At 39.9% G+C, this 19,463-nt stretch overlaps 1 protein-coding gene across 3 annotated transcripts in view; it reads left to right on the plus strand.

The window, feature by feature from the left end:
- The window catches only part of Arid4a (AT-rich interaction domain 4A), a 70,895-nt gene that overhangs the window by 27,116 nt on the left and 24,316 nt on the right, over positions 1-19,463 (plus strand). For 2 of the 3 annotated variants that reach the window (NM_001395713.1, XM_087553223.1), the window contains 6 exon segments: positions 2,635-2,714; positions 3,493-3,569; positions 4,584-4,750; positions 16,959-17,031; positions 18,340-18,434; positions 18,575-18,672. In NM_001395713.1, coding sequence (NP_001382642.1) covers positions 2,635-2,714; positions 3,493-3,569; positions 4,584-4,750; positions 16,959-17,031; positions 18,340-18,434; positions 18,575-18,672 — 590 coding nt within the window. 3 annotated transcript variants of the gene reach the window in all.

A 19,463-nucleotide genomic window follows, 5' to 3' on the forward strand; every position in this document is an offset into this window, starting at 1 on the left:
CCTCTTGACTGACGGGGAAGAGAAGAGGGGAAGAATAGGATGCAAATGTCACTGACCCCTGCAGCAGAAGGGCCTTCACAGGGCCACCTGCGAATTAGGAGCTAATTCTGCACATAGTCCTGGAAAAGATGGCGTTTGTGCTGCGTGTTGGGAATGCTTGTAAGACCGTTTGTTTACAGAAATCAATATGGACGCCATCAGAGTGGCTGCCAGGTGATGTGACAAGGCTTAGGTTTATATTTATTTACATCTCAAGACCTTGTTGCCACCTCTTCTGGCCAGCTGGAGCCAACTCTCCCGCCTTTGGTACTGTCCTGTGCCTGGTGGACCACTGCATCATCCTCCTGTTGTGTTCTTTCTCTTACGTCTTAGATTCGCCCCTCTGGCCCATCGTTGACTCGAGGTTAAGCACAACTACTCCACTAGTTACTAGCACCTGTCCTCACAAGACCTGCATTTCTTTCTGATGTCAAACTGTGGCCACGACTCTGACCTAACACTTGAGGAGAGTAGCGGAAGTTCAGAGTCATCCTTGGTTGCATACCAGGTTCTGGGCATGCTGGGCTGCATGAGCCCTGCCCAAGATCAAACAGTAATCAATAATATTTAAAAACCCAGTCCAGTGCAGTGGTGCACAACTTTATCTTCGGAAGCAGAGGCCAGCAGATCTCTCATTTAGGCCAAACAGAGAGCCCTTATCTCAAAACAACAGCACAACTAAACAAAAAAACAAAGACAATAAAACCCCAAAATCCACCAAAAAAAATTTTTTTTTAAAAATCTGACTCTGTAGTGTTACACATGATAGTTACTATATTGTTATTTAAGGATTAATGTAACTTAATTACAAAAAAGTAAGAGTTGGGAGCCCAAGTGTGTCTCTGAGATAGAACTTTTGCCTACAATGTCCAAGACGCAGGTTTGTTACATATTAACTTTAGGAGTGTTCTACCCAGCTTGAGGTTTTTAAATACAAGACACTGCTACAGTACCAAAAAACTACTCACTAATGTCACTGTTGAGGAATTTTTTTACTTCAAAGGCTAAATTAAAACTTTGTTATGACAAATTGACAATTGTCCATGCCCTTATGAAGATCTTATGAAGTTTCTAACAGCGAGATTTTAAAGTCGATGCATACTAAGGTGTATGTTTTAAATGAAGGGCCGGATGCCGCTTCAGTGATGTAAGAGCACATGCTGCTTCTGCAGAGAGGACCAGAGGACAGAGCACCCATGCTCAGAGGGTCCCAGCACCCACAGGGCTGACACCTCTGTTCTCTCTGTGAGTGCATGTGCGTGCTCACACAATGGAAAGATAATAAAAATCCAGATCCCTGGCCTGCCCCTTTAATCCCAGCACTAGGAGGCAGAGGCAGGCAGAGGGCTGTGGTTTTGAGGCTAGCCTAGTCTACATAGTAATTTCCAAGCTAGCTAATGATACATAGTGAGACCCTGTTTTAAAAGAAACAGGCTGTGATGTGCCAGAGGGAAGAGGGTAAGGAGTTCAGTCATCCTTGGCTATATAGTAAATTTGAAGCCAACTTGGGCTATAGGAGTCCATATCTGAAAAAAATAAATAAATAAAAACAGACCATACATCCATAAATGTTACTGTTTCGGATACAAAATAAAGTCTTGGGCCAGAAGATAGTTGCCCATGTAAAGGTGCTTGTGCCAAGCACAAGCCTGTGGCCTGAGTTTGATCCCCAGGACCCACATGAGGAAAGAGACAGTGGTAACATATGACCTTTATAAATGCTGTGATACGTGTATGCCCCTCCGCACAAATTAATAAATGTCGTAAAGTGTCTTACTTAGGGTCGAATAAACTCTAAATTTTAAAACGATAGTATTTTTAAATTATATTTTATTAATTTTATTACCTAATGAGTATGTTAAACATCTAGAAAGCCAATATGCTAAAAAATGAAATTTTTATAACTTATTAGTAATGAGAGCTATTAGCAATTGAGATATTTCTTATAAAATATAATCCATTTGAAACATTAGCAGACCCAGAATTTTTTTTCATTCCTTCACTTTATTTCTTTGTGTGTGGGGTGTTTTGCCTGCATATATGTCTGTGTACCAACAGGGTGGCTGGCCCTTGTGAAGGCCAGAGGAGGGTGTCAGATTCCCTGGAACTGAAGTTGTGGACAATTGCGAGCCATCGTGTGGTTGGCAGGAACAACCTGGGTCACCTGTATCTCCTCAGCTGCTGAGCTCTCTCTGCAGTCCCTCTGCCCCCAAGTTATTTTTAAAATTATATTCTTGGGCCTGGTGAGATGCTCAGTAGGTCAAGGTGGCGGCCACTAATGCTGACAACCTGAAGTGGAACCCTAGGAGACCCGCGTGGTGACCGGAGAGAACCAAGTCTTAAAAGTTGTACTTTGACCTCTACATGAGCACCACAGCAAACTTGAACTCTACCTGCCCCATACACAAGTAAATGAATAGACATAATAAAAACAATGAAAACGTTTTTGTTGAGGGGTGTGACTGAGTAGTTGAGGCCTTTTGTAACAGATGAAAGGCTTGATTCCATAGAGCTTCAGGGGAAAGTAATAAATAAAAAAATAAATGTTCATTTTCTGAGCAAGGGGAGTCAATAAATTCTGAATTTGTATTCCAGGTTGTGTCTCCCAGCTGCAATGATGACGTCACAGTGAAAAAGGATCAGTGTTTAGTTCGATCATTTATTGATTCTAAATTGTGAGTAATGAAACACCCAGTAATGATTCACAGGGATGGGACATAGTGATATTGGCCGCCCACCATAAAGGGACTCACTGAAGATGAAACTGAGAGGCTATTACTTCACTGTGTGTATGTAGGGTAAATTTTATGTAAAAATAACAAGTGACAGCAGTATGAAAGACATTTATTTGTAATTAAAGTATGCATAGTTTTTTAATTGAAATTTTTCATATTTTTACCATGTGCTATTTCATATTATGAATTATGAAGCTTCTTAATAGACTTTATTAGTAAAGTATTTTCACTTTTTATTTTAAAAATGACTTTTAGAAACTTCCCCTTAATTTTATATTTTTATTAAAACAGTAAAATTAATCATTAATAATAAGAGTAATAAGTTATTCTCTATGAAAAATATACCATAATGTATAATCATAAAATATTTTAGCCAATTAGCAAAAATTAGGAAATATTAAACAGAATAGATGTTATCTATAAGTATTGGAATGACTGTTGATTGAAACTATTATCTATAGGAACATCGTATATTTGGAAACATTGTGAATTTGAGGCTCTCAAGTAAGAGTACTTGAGTACATGAAACTTAAAAGATACAACTTTGCCTCTAAGGCTTTACTAAGGATCAGGATTTTTATGGCCTTTGACTATTAAAACACTGTTTGACAAAATAATTTTCATTTTTTGGGATCTTAAGTCTGGGTTAACGTGGACTGCTTAAATGATGTTTTTCACTTAATGAATAGTTAGTTCTCTGTTTTGTTCTTTTTCATAGTTACTCTGTAGCAAGAAAGGACATTAAGGAACTAGACCTTCTCAGTCTTCCAGAATCTGAGCTCTGCACCAAGCCAGGTAATAGAACCCAGAGTCAGTGTATTCTTTAACAATGGGACTGTCTTTGGAAAATAACAAATATTGACTATTGTGTGTTACCATGTTAAATGTTTGAAATCCTATATCCAGCCTGTGCTCGGCAGGCTGCATGTGGCCCAGTACAAAATCAGTAACTTAACAGAATGAGTGTTTTTGCTTTTCCTTGCCTTGGTGCTCTGTCGCTTGGTTTCTGAGTATCAACCTCACAGATAGATAATACGTTAGACACACCTGAACGACACTCTTACTTAGTAGTATTTTTTTTTTTTTTATGTCTCCATAAAATGTTTGGTTTCTAAATTTTACAAATTTAACTTTGCATGTTTGATCTTTTTGAGGGGTGCAGAAGGGTTGTCTCTCTTCATAGCCCAGGTTGTTCTGGACCTCACTGTATGGCCTTGAACTCACAGAGATCTACCTGCCTTTGCCTACCAACTGCTGGGATTAAAGTCATGCACTACCAGGCCTGGGCTGACAATTCCTATTTCTAGTAGAGGGACTGGAGAGATGGCTCAGTGGTTAGAGCACTTACTACTCTTGCAGAGGTCCAAGGCTTGGTTCCCAGCACCCACATGGCGGCTCACAACCATCTGTAATCAGTTCTAGGGGATTTAATGATGCTGGTGGACTCTATATACACATAAATACAGGTAGAATGCTCAGACATAAAATAAAATAAACCTTTTTTTTTTTCTGAAGGGTTGTTCCTAATCTTTGCCAGGCTTGGTGTGACTTAGGAGGTGGTGGCATTAAGGTCACAAGTTCCAGGCTAGATTGGGTTACATAGGGACACAGTGACTCTATCTCATGACAGTAAACAAGCATAAACTCCTACAGAATATGTAGTAAGACCTACGTGATCTTCTGACTCATGAGACACTCTGATTTCCTGTATCATTTTGTGAATGATGGCTGGACTCGGGCTGAGCCTCCAGACTGTGAATGGCGTGCACTCCGTGCTGTAGCAACCGCTCAAGTCCACGCTTCTTTCAGGGCTGCGAAGGGCGAGTGTCTTCCTAAAAGCTCGAATTGTTCCTGATAATTGGAAAATGGACATCAGTGAAATCCTTGAGTCTTCCAGCAGTGATGACGAAGAGTGCCCAGCCGAGGAGCATGAAGAGGAGAAGGAAAAAGAGGCCAAAAAGGAGGAAGAAGAGCTGGTAGGTTCCGTTCTGTTGTTTGTTTGTTCGTTCGTTTTCTAGTGAAAATAAGGCCTCTGTGTTTTCACTCTCGGTTGTTTGTTTTTGTCTGAAACATTCCTTAGCTTAATTGGGTTGAGGACTTGTGGCTGTGTGGCTTGTAGTGTAGATATAGATCAGGACCAGTTTTCAGCGTGAAGTTACTAAAAAGTACTTTTCAGGGTTAATCAACAAGATTTGGGCGAGGGAGGGATCAGATATTTTCTCATGTTTATCAGCGGTCAGTGTGCTGATGTAATTGTTAGCAGCCTGCTTTCAGGGTGCTCCGAGACTCAGAAGTTAGCCATGCTCAGCTGACACAGCCAAACTGTGGAGTGGGGGTATTTGAACCCAGGTCTTGGTTCTCCTAACTTAGAAACCTTTTAGGGGGTAAATATCCTAATTATACCCCAAGAAAAGCACACTTGGCAGCTTGACAAGTCTTAGGAAAAAATGTAGATTGTGTTTTTATTCTTTGCACTGTTGCCATGTTGTGCACAATATAATCATAGATTATAGAAATCATCCGTGGGGTTACCATGGTTGCTCGCATGCTGTCTGTCTGTATTCACTGGTGTCTCGTAAAATGGGATGGATTTTCTAGTGTAATTTTAGTTGTTGAGAGGCAAAACAAAGAGCATGAGTTGATTCAAAGCGAACACCTATCTGAGCATGAAAATTTCTGCCTTGAAAATGTGAGAAGCTTTTGTTTGTTTTACATGCACACGTGTGAGCTTTTGGAAGACCGCGGCTAGAATTGTGTGTGGGGAAGAATATATGCTGGTTCCTTCCTTTGACTTCCCCTGCAGCATTTGGCTTTTTACACTCTGAAATCAGAATGGCGGTTCATACTTACAGGCTGCCTACAGAGTTGCCATAGTAACATGCTGTTGGTTTTAAGTGAGCATGCTCAGAAAGACAGGAAGGTTTAGCAGAGGCTTGGCAGGTTGCCAGTGGAGGTTTGCCAGCTGCTTTGAAATGGGCTGTCTTTCTCTTCCTTTCATGTAATGTCTGATTTTTATGTGGAAGAGAATGTACGTAGTGCTGTATAGCCCTGCGGATGCTGTGACCTCAGAAGGGACAGCAGATATTTGCCAATCAGACTGACATGTCCAGACCCTGCACTAGTAGAAGGGGAATCTAACCATTTTGCATTTGAAAGGAAATGCAGCACCTAGGTAAGACTTTTCCTTTAATATTTAGTTATTGTTTTGGTTGATTAAAAATGGGATGAAGTAAATTTTTAGGTGTTGATTATATGGGTGATAGGGTAGAGCTCATAAGCAAACGTAATTGTTTCTTGTAAAAGACAGTAGGAATCTATTTTTAGAAGATTAGAGGGTAAAGGGTATTTTTTTCTCCAACATAAGGTAGCTTTTGGAATGACTGTGATGAGACAATTTTGCAAAGATCGGGATTTAAAATTCAAATATTAGATGTGATGTTTGAATTTCATCTGTATTTAGTTTTAGGTTGTGTGTTTCCGGGTAAATAGGCCACATTTTCAGGGTGTGAACTGCTAGCACTCTGTGGTTTAGCTTTTGGAATTTTTATTGAACATTAATTAGGATCTTATATTGCTAACTGCTGAAAAGAGGTTAATCTCTTTATTTTTGCTAATACTTTTAATTGGTGTCCCTTCCAGAATGCATTTTCCCTGTCCCTCAAAAAATATCCTGAAATTTTAAACAAAGGCTAAAAAGAGCTCTGGAAGAAGTTGCAGAGGTGCCTCTGAGACAGTGAATCGTGCTCATCTCCCACTGATTAATTCTGAAATATTGTAAGGTTTCATCCAAGTTGCTAGTGATAAATGCTAGGAAAAGTGCACAGAGCAGAGGCTAAAATTTGCAGGGAATAGCAAAGAAAAAAATCAAAGGATAAGGACACTTAGAAAAATCACGTCTTCTTACAATATGTTAATTATGAACTTGCTAAAATTTAGTGAACATGGTTGCTTTATTCCTACCTAAAAAATAGCAGCAAAAATCACACACTGTAGGCATGCCTTATACAGTTTGCTATAAATTATTTTTCAGATGCTCATTTTCACACTGTATGGGCGATTGACACATGCTTGTTGTAAAGTAGTTCTCTGGCCACCTTAGTGGGTTTTCTTTAGTGGGATTTTGTTTCAGAGGAAAAAAAAATCAGCTGCATTTCTTGCTCTTGGATTTGAGATTTAGTTGCTGAATCATTCTAACTTGTCTTGAAGAATAATTTCTAAAACAATTTAACATGCCGATCAACCAAGAGATGCTTTAAACCACACGTAGCAAGAGGAGAAACCTGAGTGTGATAGGCACTGACTAATCTGAGGAGCCAGGGCCTACCTGGCTTAGTCATTATGGGCCTTTTCCACACCAGTGAGGCTAACTGTTGTATTACATTGCACACCATAACTCTCCCTCAGATGGAGGGATGCTGGGCTGCTTATGAGGAGGGAATGCTGCTTTACAAGGATCTAAAGATCCTTTGGAACATTCTGTAAGCCATTAAGCAGCACTGTATATCGACACCCAGTGCAGGCTAGCAAGCATATGCAGCAGAATCATACAAGTGTTAGTGTTTCTGCAGTGCGAAGGAGCAGGAACCTCTGTTTATACACTGTGCTTCGGGATTGAGGCTTGAGTTGGAGCAGCGGGGTTTGAGATTCTAAGGCTTTCTTGGAGCAGTAGCTTTCCTATTTAGTATTTTATTTCCTACTCAGAGGATACGTTAGACTGAGTGTAAGCAGGATGCCTCATGCTGTGCTTGGGAAGACTTGAGGATGGGGCAGGAATACTTCCTGTCTGTATCGTTAATTGCAACACACAGATAATTAGGCTGAAAAAAGCTTAGAGGTTATTTTCGTGGCCTTATTTAAATGTCTTTCTTAAGAAATTTTCATATTAGAAAGACATTACTAAATTCTTTTTAGCTTGGAAATTTATTGGAAAGTCCAGATGAATATAAATTATGATAGGAATTATGTATTTCTCTTGACTTAGGTTTATATTGGGTAAATATAGGGGAGTTTTCTAAGGGTGAGATGTTAGAAGATTAGTTATCAAGGGGAAATTAACCAGTTTTAGGTTAAATCATCATGACTTTATCAGTAGGCTTTGTGTATCAGATTTCATGTTTAACAATGAAAATTAAAATTAGTGAGTTTTTTTATACGAACTGCTCTTTTTAGTCCAATGTATTGACTGACATACTCATTTTTCTAATCGTGAAACTTTTGTAGGGAATTACCATATTTAGTACCAAGATAATTTTCCATTATTGTAAAAGTCATAAATTCTTGTGTTTTTAATTCCTAGAAATATGAATATTAATTTTTTGGTATTTAAATCACGTGCCATCTGTGTCAATCTATGACCATGTAGATTAAAGACATTTGCTGATGATTATTCAAGATTACTTTGTGTATAGAACCACAGTAAATGCCTAATAACTCAGGAAAACTATAATGTCAGTAAAAGCTGAAGATTTTAAATGTAATATAGATATTAAAGCTAATTTTGGGCTGGAGAGATGGCTAAGTGGTTAAGAGAACTGACTGTTCTTCCAGAGGTCCTAAGTTCAAATCCCAGAAACTACGTGGTGGCTCACAACCATCTGTAGTCAGATCTTATGCCCTCTTCTGAAGACAGCTACAGTGTAGCTGTAATAATTAAATCATTTTTAAAAAGCTAATTTTAATAACTTCAATTACCAATAAAAATAACCTTTAAGCAGATCTGACATACCAGCCTCTAATGAATCCCGTAGATACAAATACATACAAATACAACATCTTTCTTAAATTGAGGCTATTAAACAAGGAAGTAAAAAATTAACAGTGGGCTGGAGAGATGGTTCAGGGGCTGGTCATGCTAAGACCTTGGTCTCGTGGGTTTGGTCTTGGCACCCACAGAGCACTTTACAAACATTTCTAACTCCAGCTCCAGGGGATCCAGTGCCCTCTTCTGGTCTCCTCGGGCACTGCATGCATGTGGAGCACTTGTGTATGCAGGCAAAAACATACATACACATTAAAAAAGAAAAATCTCTTTATTCTTCTTCTTCTTTTTTTTAAATATGAGTTCACTGTAGCTGTCTTCAGACACACCATAAGTGGAAGTCTGATCTCTTTACAGATGGTTGAGAGCCACCATGTGGTTGCTGGGAATTGACCTCAGGACCCCTGGAAGAGCAGTCAGTGCTCTTAACTGCTGAGCCATCTTTCCGGGCCTGAAATCTCTATTTAGGAAGTCCTAATGAGATTTGAAAAGTTTTCACCATTTTAGCATAAAATTGAAACAACACTAAGTTCACATGAGACTAAAATGATTTATACATTTATTCACATAAACATAGCTACATTTTAGAAATAGTTATTATGCATAGGCGTTCTAGCTGTATGAGTGTCTCTGCACTACTTACATGCCTGGTGTCTATGGAGGCCAGAAGGAGGGTGTCAGATCCCCTGGAACTGGAGTTACAGATGGCTGGGAGCCACAATATGGATGCTGGGAATCAAATCCAGGTCCTGTGAAAGAGCAGCCAGTGCTCTTAACCATGGGGCCATTTCTCCAGCCCTCTAATACAGCTATATATTTTTAAAAAAATCTTTTATGTAATCACACTTTATATTTGTGGTCATGTAAGAGGTTTTCGTGATGTTAAAAACTTCATAATGACCAGCTGGTGGCAGTGCGCACCTTTAATCATAGCACCTGGGAGGCAGAGGCAGGAGGATTTCTGTGAATTTGAGGCTAGCCTAGTCTACAGATCTAGTTTCAAGTCAGCCAGGGGTACACAAAGAGCCCCTGCCTTGGAAAATATAAACAAAGAAACAAGTAAATAAATGGTCTCATGAGAGTGCTGTCATATCTTGATGATTACAGTGTATGTACCATTTCAGGTGGAAAAATAAGTTATTAGGTTTAGTTGACTGCTGAAATTTACGAATCATATAATTATTTTTAAGTGCGATGGTTAGGTTGTAAAGGAGTGTCTTGCGGTAAATATAATCACATCCTTTGTGCTCCTGGAAGTACTTCACATGTGTGTGACCCTGAGGAATTGTATTCTGTAAATGTTAGGATCAGAGTTAACTGGTTCTCCTACTATTGCTGGGTAATTCAGTGTCTGCAGTCAGATCATCTTCTTTGAATGTCACCTTGTCTCCACTCCAGCTTTTGAAGGAGACCCCTACGTTTTAGGTGGGAACAAATTATAAACTGCATGAGAGTAGACTTTAGAGCCAACAGCCTGCTCTCCTTCCCCAGGCACACTTGACAGCGTGTCGCCTCTGAGAGCCGGGTCCCTGGGGTTCTGCTCTGGGTCAGTAGTCTTAGCCTATCAGCTCCCTCTCTTCCTCCTGGAACCCATTCCATTCTGTTCCCACCTCTTCTGCCCTCGAATTCCCTCTACTTGTCTGTCTGTCTGTGCTTACTCTTTTTGTCCAGGCTGCTCCGTGGCATGCATTGTCCCTGACTTGTCATTCTGTCACTGTGGTGTGTCTTGTCACAACCAGATAACTGTAGACAGTCACCAGAGACCTTTAGCCAAACAACAGTGTGTCTTATCTCATCTGACACCTAGCTTTCAGATGACATGACATTACATTTGTTTTCTGGTTTACTTCCCAACTAAATTGATAGAGTGACCCTGAATCTCTGTGTACATCTCCAATGTCTCTTAGCTATAGGCATTTATATAAAGCCGTCTGGGATTTTTTTTTTTTTGTTTGTTTGTTTATAAGAATTCAAACTCAGTATGTCCACAGCTTCACTTACCTCCCTTCCTCCCTTCCTGGCCATTCCTAATTTATTTTAATAAAAGCACCACACCCAGTTGCCTAAGCCAGATACACAGAAGGCACCTTGATTCTTTTCTTGGTCCTTCCCACTGAATCCATTCCAACGCAAACCTTTGTCTTCTACCTACTTGAATAGCTCCTTAATTTGCCCACTTTTTTTTTTCTTTTTTCTTTTTTTTCGGAGCTGGGGACTGAACCCAGGGCCTTGCGCTTGCTAGGCAAGCGCTCTACCACTGAGCTAAATTCCCAACCCCTGCCCACTTCTTTAATTCATTCTCTGCCACCCTTGGGCCCGGCAATCCCTGTCTTTACCTAGACTAGTGCGTTAGCACATAACTGCTGGTTTGTCTCCCTCACCCTCCTCCAGTCTGTTCTCTGCACTAGATCTGATGTTAGGTTTTTTTCAAACCGGAAGCTACATGTGATCCCTTTGGGAATAAATAATTTTAGGGCACAAAAGAGGTGTTTTTTTTTTTTTTTTAAACTTTTACTTGAAACATTTCTAAAGCATGTTATGTAATACCATCTCTTTTTCAAAGCAGTGTACTGGGCATTACTTAATGTCACATTTATTCCAGGTTTATTTATTCAGGAAATCCACTGCTCTCAGGACCTTACACAAATATTGCCAACTTAATTTTTTAAACTTATTTTTCTTTTGTTTTATAGTTACTTGTGTCTGTTATTTGGGTAGAGGAGGCAGGTAGTCATAGAGTATGTCACAAGGTTCTCCATGTGAGTGCTGGGGCTTGAACTCCTGCATGTGAGGCCTGGTAGCAACCCGCCACCAAATTACCCACCAAGCCATCTCACCGTCTCTGTTTACTTATCTAAGGCAGGAGCCTTCTGTCCTCAAACTTGCTATGCAGCTGAAGACGACCTTGAGTTCCTCCTACATTTACTTCCCAAGCTCTGGAATGGCAACTGTATCCTACCTTTTCCTGCTCAGCTATCTGGTTTTGTATTTGAAACTTTGTAGATAGTTTTTTACTTTGTAGATTGTTCATTAAAGGTCATTTTTCAACTCTTCCCTCCCTCCCTTTCTCTCTCCCTCTCCTTTTATGGGATGTGGTGTTGCTGTGCTGCCTAGGCTGACCTTGAATTCCTGTGTTCATTCATTTCTCTTGGTTCTGCCTCCTGGGGAGCTGAGACTACAGGTACATATTATTGGACCAAGCCTTTTCTTTTTAATTTTTTAAGATTTATTTTATTTTATTTATCCAGGGGATGGACCCTCGCAGACATACATGCAGGCAAAACATCAATGCACATTTAAAAAGTAATAAATACATTTAAAAATATATTATTAAAGGATTTTTCTTTTAAAATTGAAGTCATTATTAACTATTCCACATAGGTACTATGATGTATTTGTTGTATTAGAACATTTACCACCAGTAAACTATACCTTTTCTTATCACTACTAAAATGAATACTTCTGTTAGGGTTTAAACAAATGAAGATGACTAATCTAAATAATTTTCTGCTTGTTTTTACAGACTTGTTGGCTTTAAAATGCAAACTGCCTGTCCTCTTATCAGCATAAATATGTGTATTTAAGAGTGTGTGTGTGTGTGTGTGTGTGTGTGTGTGTTACTGTGGGTGGAAGTTAGACACACTACTCCATAGTTCCTTCAAAGCAGACTCCCCAGCACTCAGTCAACTATCCAGTACTTTCTCTCTTTTCTAATTTTTCTTCTGAGAAACACCCGGGTTTCACAAGCACTTCAGGCTTTGTTTCCTCTTGTCTATGTTGTAAATGAACACAAGGTGCTCCAGGGATTTCATTTTTCCTCCTTTCTCTCCAGGGTACCCTTGCAGCTAGCACTGGGGTGCATGACCCATATTAAACCCTCATCACCTAGTTTGTGAAGAAGGAATAAATGTGGATTATGTAAAATCTTGGGAAATTGCTGTGTGAAACAGGTTGTTGAACTGTTGTTTGAAGTTAATTAGAACAGTGTCACAACATCTCTTTTCTTCAAAATGCCTCATTTCATACACAACGTACTCTAGGTTCTCTCTCTGTCTGTCTGTGTCTGTCTTTATCTTGCAGTTTTAAATACTTTTTCCTTCAACCAACTTAGGATAGTTTTCCCTTGCCAAAGATTTCTTGTTTAAACCCTCTAATCGCTTTCAACCCATATCAGATGTACACTGATTTTGGTACTGGGTTTTGTTGTTATTTTATATATTTCTTTTCATCCTGGCCTTTGAAGTCTGGGCTTTCATGAATTGACCTTTGTTCACCTTCTATCCTCACATCCACGTGTCTCATAGCTCCAGCCACCACTTATACTGCTGGAAGCTCCTTCTTGTTGAGTGTATCAGTTCAGTGTGGGCCTGTGGTCAGGTTTGTCCTCTCACTGTTAGGTAGCACAGGATGGATACAAGAGCTAAGCTATAGTGATGCTCATCTGTAATCGCAGCACTGGGGATGCAGAGACAGGAGGATAGCTACAAATTTCAGGCCAGCCTCCAGTTTTGACAATTTGGATACCTTCCAGATTTGCACTCTGTAAAGTAGACTTCCTAGCTAGGAAACTTTTTTTTTTTTTTTTAAAGATTTATTTATTTTATGTATGTGAGTACACTGTCCTCAGACACACCAGAAGAGGGCATCAGATTCCATTACAGATGGTCGTGAGCCACCATGTGGTTGCTGGGAATTGAACTCAGGTCCTCTGGAAGAGCAGTCCGTGCTCTTAACCTCTGAGCTATCTCTCCAGCTCTCTAGCTAGGAAACTTAATAGCAGAAGTGAGCTGTGTGTTGCTAAATTTGTGGCACGTGCCTGTAATCTGGGAACTTGGGAAGGGGGAGCGCCACTAACTGGAGGCCTAGATTCCAGGAGATCCTGTCTCAAAAGAGTAACATTGTAGTATCTCCCCAATGACATGTAGCCCATTTGTCACTGGATGCTGTTTCCGCATGAGCATTTGTTTCCAGATGCGTGTGGAGAAGGTGAGGATGAGCGGCTTCACCAGTCACCCCGTGTCGTCAGAACAGCTTGAGCATCCTCTCCTTCCCCTGCTTTTCATGGCTTTATTGTGGAGCATTCCTTTTTACCAGCCAGTGTGAAATATGGAGAAAATCTTCTCAACTCAGTTGCAAAAATGTCTTTTCATCACACAATGATTATCTAACTACATGCTACTCATCAGAGATTAAAGCTGTGCATAAAGTAACCTTGTCTCGAACTCATATCCCTGCAGAGTACTGTCAGCATGGATAGGCATGAAAGTAAAAGCCAAGCAGCAGAAACCTCTGGAACTTCTCTCCTGCTCTTATCCTCTCCCTCTCCGGCAGGGCAGGGCTGATCTGTCCAACACCAAAAAAGCGAGATGAACAGCATCCCCCTGCCGTGGATGGCATGGCATCCTCTTCTTCCTATTCCTTCATTTCATTCATGATTATATTCATGACTGAAAGCTTTAAAAACATGAATCTAATTCTTTACAAAACATCATAGCTATATGGTACCAAGTTGTGGGTCTTTAGCACATTGTGACAAAGCCCTCTCCTGAGCACGGCTTTTTCTCTGTCAGTCCCATCTGCTCCTGCTTGCTGTTCGGAGCCTGTCAGTCACATGGAAAGGCTTTCTTTAATTTTACAGAGGCAACCCCTCCCGAGCAGAACTGGTCATGCCACCTCGAATTCCCGCACTGTACACTTATGACATTATGTGGTACTGGCCTCTTGTGTCTGTCCACGTCACTAGGCAGAATCAAAGCAGCAAACCAGAAGCTGCCATATATTCTCATTCCCATCCACAGTGCTCTTGCATGGCTCCTGAGGGATGGTAGAACTATTAATAAATACTTGGACTTAATTTGAAGACATAGTGCCTCATGTCAGAAATATCAGAGCCTGATACTTGAAAGAGTAAGTAGAATACAGATAGCCATGCTCGTTCTCCTGGATGACTGTTCTAGATCCTTAAGATCCTCTTCCTTGCCCTGCAGCTTTACTGAATATCTAGTTACTCTTGATTACCTAAGGGAAGATGTCTCACAGCTCAGAGACTCCTCACCTCACCTTTCTTCTTGTCCTTTCCCACACTTAAGTCCTTGAGAGGCTAGAGGTGTGGGAAGGCCCAGCAGTGACGGCAAACAGCAGCAGCAGCAGCTCCAGATCCCTGATGGGAGGCAGGTTCTAGTGCGTGTAACACAGCTAGTATAACTAGGGTGAGGAATTCCCTATCCAACTTGAGAATTTTAACTTGTGCAGAAGCCATCAGGTAAATTTAAAACCTTGTTTATAGCTTACTTATTTATTTTTGGTAGAAATTTTTTTTCAAGAAAGTAGGTATATGTAAATTATCTTAGAACTCCCTGAACTTAAAATGTTGTGCAATAGTTCCTCACAGAGCCTGAAATACTCCTTAGTATCCATTAACTTAATGCCATAACCGTCAGTTTTAACCCGTGAAAGTACACACTCAGCCTCGAAGAGTTTAGCATAGCCTGATACTTTATTTGTGTCACGCTTGTGGTTAGTGGGTTGATTTTTGTTTGCTTGCATTGGGGAACAACTTTTATTTATTTTTGGTTTTATTGAGATATGTGGCTCTAGCTGCTGTAGCACTTGCTATGTAATCCAGGTTGGCCTTGAACTCACAGAGATCTACCTGCCTCCTGATTTTATCATGTATTTTAATTCTTTACATGTTGATTGATTCTGGCTATACTATTAGCTATTAAACTTCTTAAAGGATAACATGATCTTAAAGTGCCGGTTGCCTTCTAGGCCCTGAATAATCAATATTTATTGCCTGAATATTGCTTTTCATCTGAACATGGTTCTTAAAAGGCAAAAGTTTGAATTATTCTCTTACAACCATCGGAAAGATATCTTCTAAAGACCTAATCTTTATATGGAAGAAATATTCATGTTTTATTAATTTTTCCATAGTACTGCTGAATTTTAAATAATTTCTCTAAGTCAGGTGTGATGTATGTCTTCATTCTCAGCACGTAGCCCATGACAGCAGGATGGTCAGTAGTTCAAGGTCATCCTCACTTACACAGTTGAGGTTAGCCTGTCCTGCTTGTGACCCTGTTTCAAAACCAAAACAGAAAAATTATAAGTATTTATAGGTAATGTACCAACAGTTACTATATTTTTATAACATGTATGTGCATGTATATGTGTGGATTGGCATGCATGTGATGGTACAAGGATAACTTGTGGGACTCAATTCTCTTTTTCCATCACATGGGACCCAGAGATTGAACTCAGGCTGTTAAGCATATTGGTGGTGCCCTACCCACTCAGACACCCTACCAACCCGAGGATAGTTTAATCTATAATAATAATATATGAAAACACTACTAGATTTGTATAATTAGTACAGGAACACTTAATTGGTGGGTTTTAGAGATTTATTTTTTACAGAAGTACATGTGTGTATCCCCCTCCCAAAAACTAATTAATGTATCAGCTTTCTTTGCTAATAAACTTACTTTGAAGCAGAGGTAAGAAGTATCCATTGTGTTGACATTGTGACATGTTAATTGTCTATAAATGCTTTGAAGGGTTAGAGTGGCAAATGCAGTAGAGAAAAGCAGGTTGGGGGAGAAGTCTGCAGCAAAGTACAATTTATACAACTTACTTAAATGACTTAAGATTAATAAAAAAAAAGAGTCTCATCTAAACAAAAAACCTTTACGGCCTTTGCTTATATTCATTCAGTGATAATGTTTTATATAAAAATATTTTTGTCATTATCATGCTTATCTCCCAATATATTTGAATGGGCCATATGACAGTTTTGTTTTTCCCCAAATAAAGTCAAATGAAATACAAACAGTCCTCTTGCTCCATCCTGGAATCTTTTTCTCCTGACTCATGTTAGTCTTTGGTTGGACTCAAGGCAGGGCCACAGTGAAAGGTAGGCGGAAGGGTAGAGACTAGCCTACAGTTACAGCACGTCTATGCTATGAGATGTGAACTAAGGTCTAGGGATGCACTCAATGGTGGAGCACTTTCTTAGCATTGGGGAGGCCTAGAGTTTGAATCCCAGAACAGCAAAAAAACCCCAAAGCATTAAAATGTGATACCAGGGGCTCACACCAACAATGATAACACTGTATCTCGTTGTGACTACCAGGGATTCACACCAACAATGATAACACTGTATCTCTTTGTGACTACCAGGGATTCACACCAACAATGATAACACTGTATCTCTTTGTGACTACCAGGGATTCACACCAACAATGATAACTGTATCTCTTTGTGACTACCAGGGATTCACACCAACAATGATAACACTGTATCTCTTTGTGACTACCAGGGATTCACACCAACAATGATAACTGTATCTCTTTGTGACCACCAGGGATTCACACCAACAATGATAACACTGTATCTCTCTCCGTTCACTGTGCTTGCCTTTACAGCCTGAGGAAGAACTTGATCCTGAAGAGAGGGACAACTTCCTCCAACAGCTTTATAAGTTTATGGAAGACAGAGGTATGTTGTTTTTAATGGCCTTATATTTGAGGTATGTGCATTGATTTTGCCATATTAGGAGTGCGTTATATTCCGATGAAGGCCTATGAATCAGTTATTCCTGATGCCAATTAGATGAATAAAAACAAGCTATTTTAAGTAGAATCCATAGAAATAATTATTTACATAGTTACACTTGGTCTACCTTGTATTTGTAAAAAGAATGAACTAGTCAGAGATAAAAAGTGACCAGTTGGGCTGGAGAGATAGCTCAGAGGTTAAGACCACTGGCTGCTCTTCCATAAGTCCTGAGTTCAATCCCCAGCAACCACATAAAGGATCAAAACCATCTATAATGGGATCTGATACACTCTTCTGGTGTGCAGGCATATATACACGTAGAATACTAAATACTAAATAAGTAAAAAAAAAGTTAAAAAGTGACCAATCATAACATTACTCTGCATAGTATTTTATTTATTTTATGTATATGAGTACACTCATATACTGTCTTCAGATACATCAGGAGAGGGCATCAGACCCATTGTAGATGGTTGTGAGCCACATGTGGTTGCTGGGAATTGAACTCAGAACCTCAGATGCATAGTAATTTATCACAGTGGTAAAGCACTCACAGAGAATAAAATCACTTGATCCTTGATCTTCTTGAGCTGAAGATAACAGACATCAGCCTCTTTTTGAGTGGGATAGCATTCCCAGTAGAAGTAGAAGAAAGAGAACGGTTATAAATCATCACACTCTGACAGGTTTTAGTCTTAGAAAGTCTTTGAGTAATTTGGCTCTAGACATTCTGTGGCTTTGAAAAATCTTGCACAGAACCACAGAAAGGAAGGAGCTGTAGCCTTCGTGCTTCATTTGCTCACGCTTCAGTGGGCCACAACCAGCAGTCTCAATTTTTAATTTAATTTTAGCCATTTCTTTGGCATAGAGGCAGAAGTGAGCAACTCCTAAATTTCAGAGAGCCCACAAAACTGCATACAGAACACAGGGGAGAAAGACTTTATGTCTTAAGTGGTTTAAGGACCTTTAAATGTATACCTCCAGTGAGTGAAATTTGTTGAATTAGAAGTCAGTATCTTGGGAGCATGGGGAGGGGAACACCCATGTAGAGGGGGAGAGGGAGGGGTTAGGGGGATGTTGGCCTGGAAACTGGGAAAGGGAATAACATTTGAAATGTAAATAAGAAATAACCAATTTAATAAAGATGGGGGGGGGAAAAGTGGACAAAAAAAAAGTATCTTTACTGTATCAAATTAGTATTTTTCATTGGACTGAATACTTTTATTTTTCCTTCTGACATAAAAACAGGTACTCCAATCAACAAAGCACCTGTGTTGGGCTATAAAGATCTCAATCTCTTCAAACTCTTCAGACTGGTCTATCATCAGGGGGGATGTGACAGTGTAAGTATGCCATTGTTTTAGAAACGTGTGCTTGCACATCGAGAAGTCTGGGTGCCTGATGCTTCACTGCCATAGCATTTTCTTAAAGAACACAGAATGCTAGTGTAATGGCAGTTACTAACAAAACTCTTATTTTCCAGATTGACAGCGGTGCTGTATGGAAGCAAATTTATATGGACCTTGGCATTCCAATTTTGAATTCAGCTGCTTCCTACAATGTAAAAACTGCTTATAGAAAGTAAGTAGTCCAGCTTTATTACAGAATAAATATTAGCAGGAAAAGCTGTTTGGCCCAAAGGTTATATTGTGTCAGACACCTCACGCAACATAGCTTCCATGGCAAAATCTTTTTTGTTCGGTAGGTTTTTGGTTTTAGTTTTATTCTTTTTCTCTTTTGGGGGAAGGTTGCAAGGGTAGATATGAAGGGATGGGGAGAGGACTGGGATTGGGATGTATGATGTCCTATTCACAAAGAATCAATAAAAAGTTAAGCCAGGCAGTAATGGCACGGGCCTTTAATCCCAGCACTCAGAGAAGCAGAGGCAGAAAGATCTCTGAGTTTAAGGCCAACCTGGCCTACCAGAGTGAGTTACAGGGCTATATGGAGAAACACTGTCTTGAACAGCACCTCCCCACCCCAACATAATCATTTACAGGGAACAGCCCTCGTTTATTGCAGTAACACTGCAAACGAGGGCCATAAATGTTTGGGACAGCATATAAATGTTAAACGTTTGGGCTAGCAGACACGTGGGAGTGAACGCTATCCTGAGTTACAGCCTACTGTGCTCCACTTCCCTTGTGATGCCGATTTCCTCAAGTCCAAGATGCAGGAGGGCACATCATTTGCAGATCCAGCTCATCCTCTGTAGTTTCTAGTCATACGTGTTCTAAGCCGTGGCTCTCAACCTTCCTAACTCTCTGACCCTTGAATAAAGTTCACGTGCTGTGATGACCCCCAACCATGAAGTTATTTTCCTTGCTACTTCATAACTGTCATTCTCTGCTATTATGAATCATAATTAAATA

Source organism: Rattus norvegicus, chromosome 6 (assembly GCF_021556685.1).
Source record: "Rattus norvegicus strain SHRSP/BbbUtx chromosome 6, alternate assembly SHRSP_T2T, whole genome shotgun sequence".
In the NCBI taxonomy this organism is placed as follows: Eukaryota; Metazoa; Chordata; class Mammalia; order Rodentia; family Muridae; genus Rattus; species Rattus norvegicus.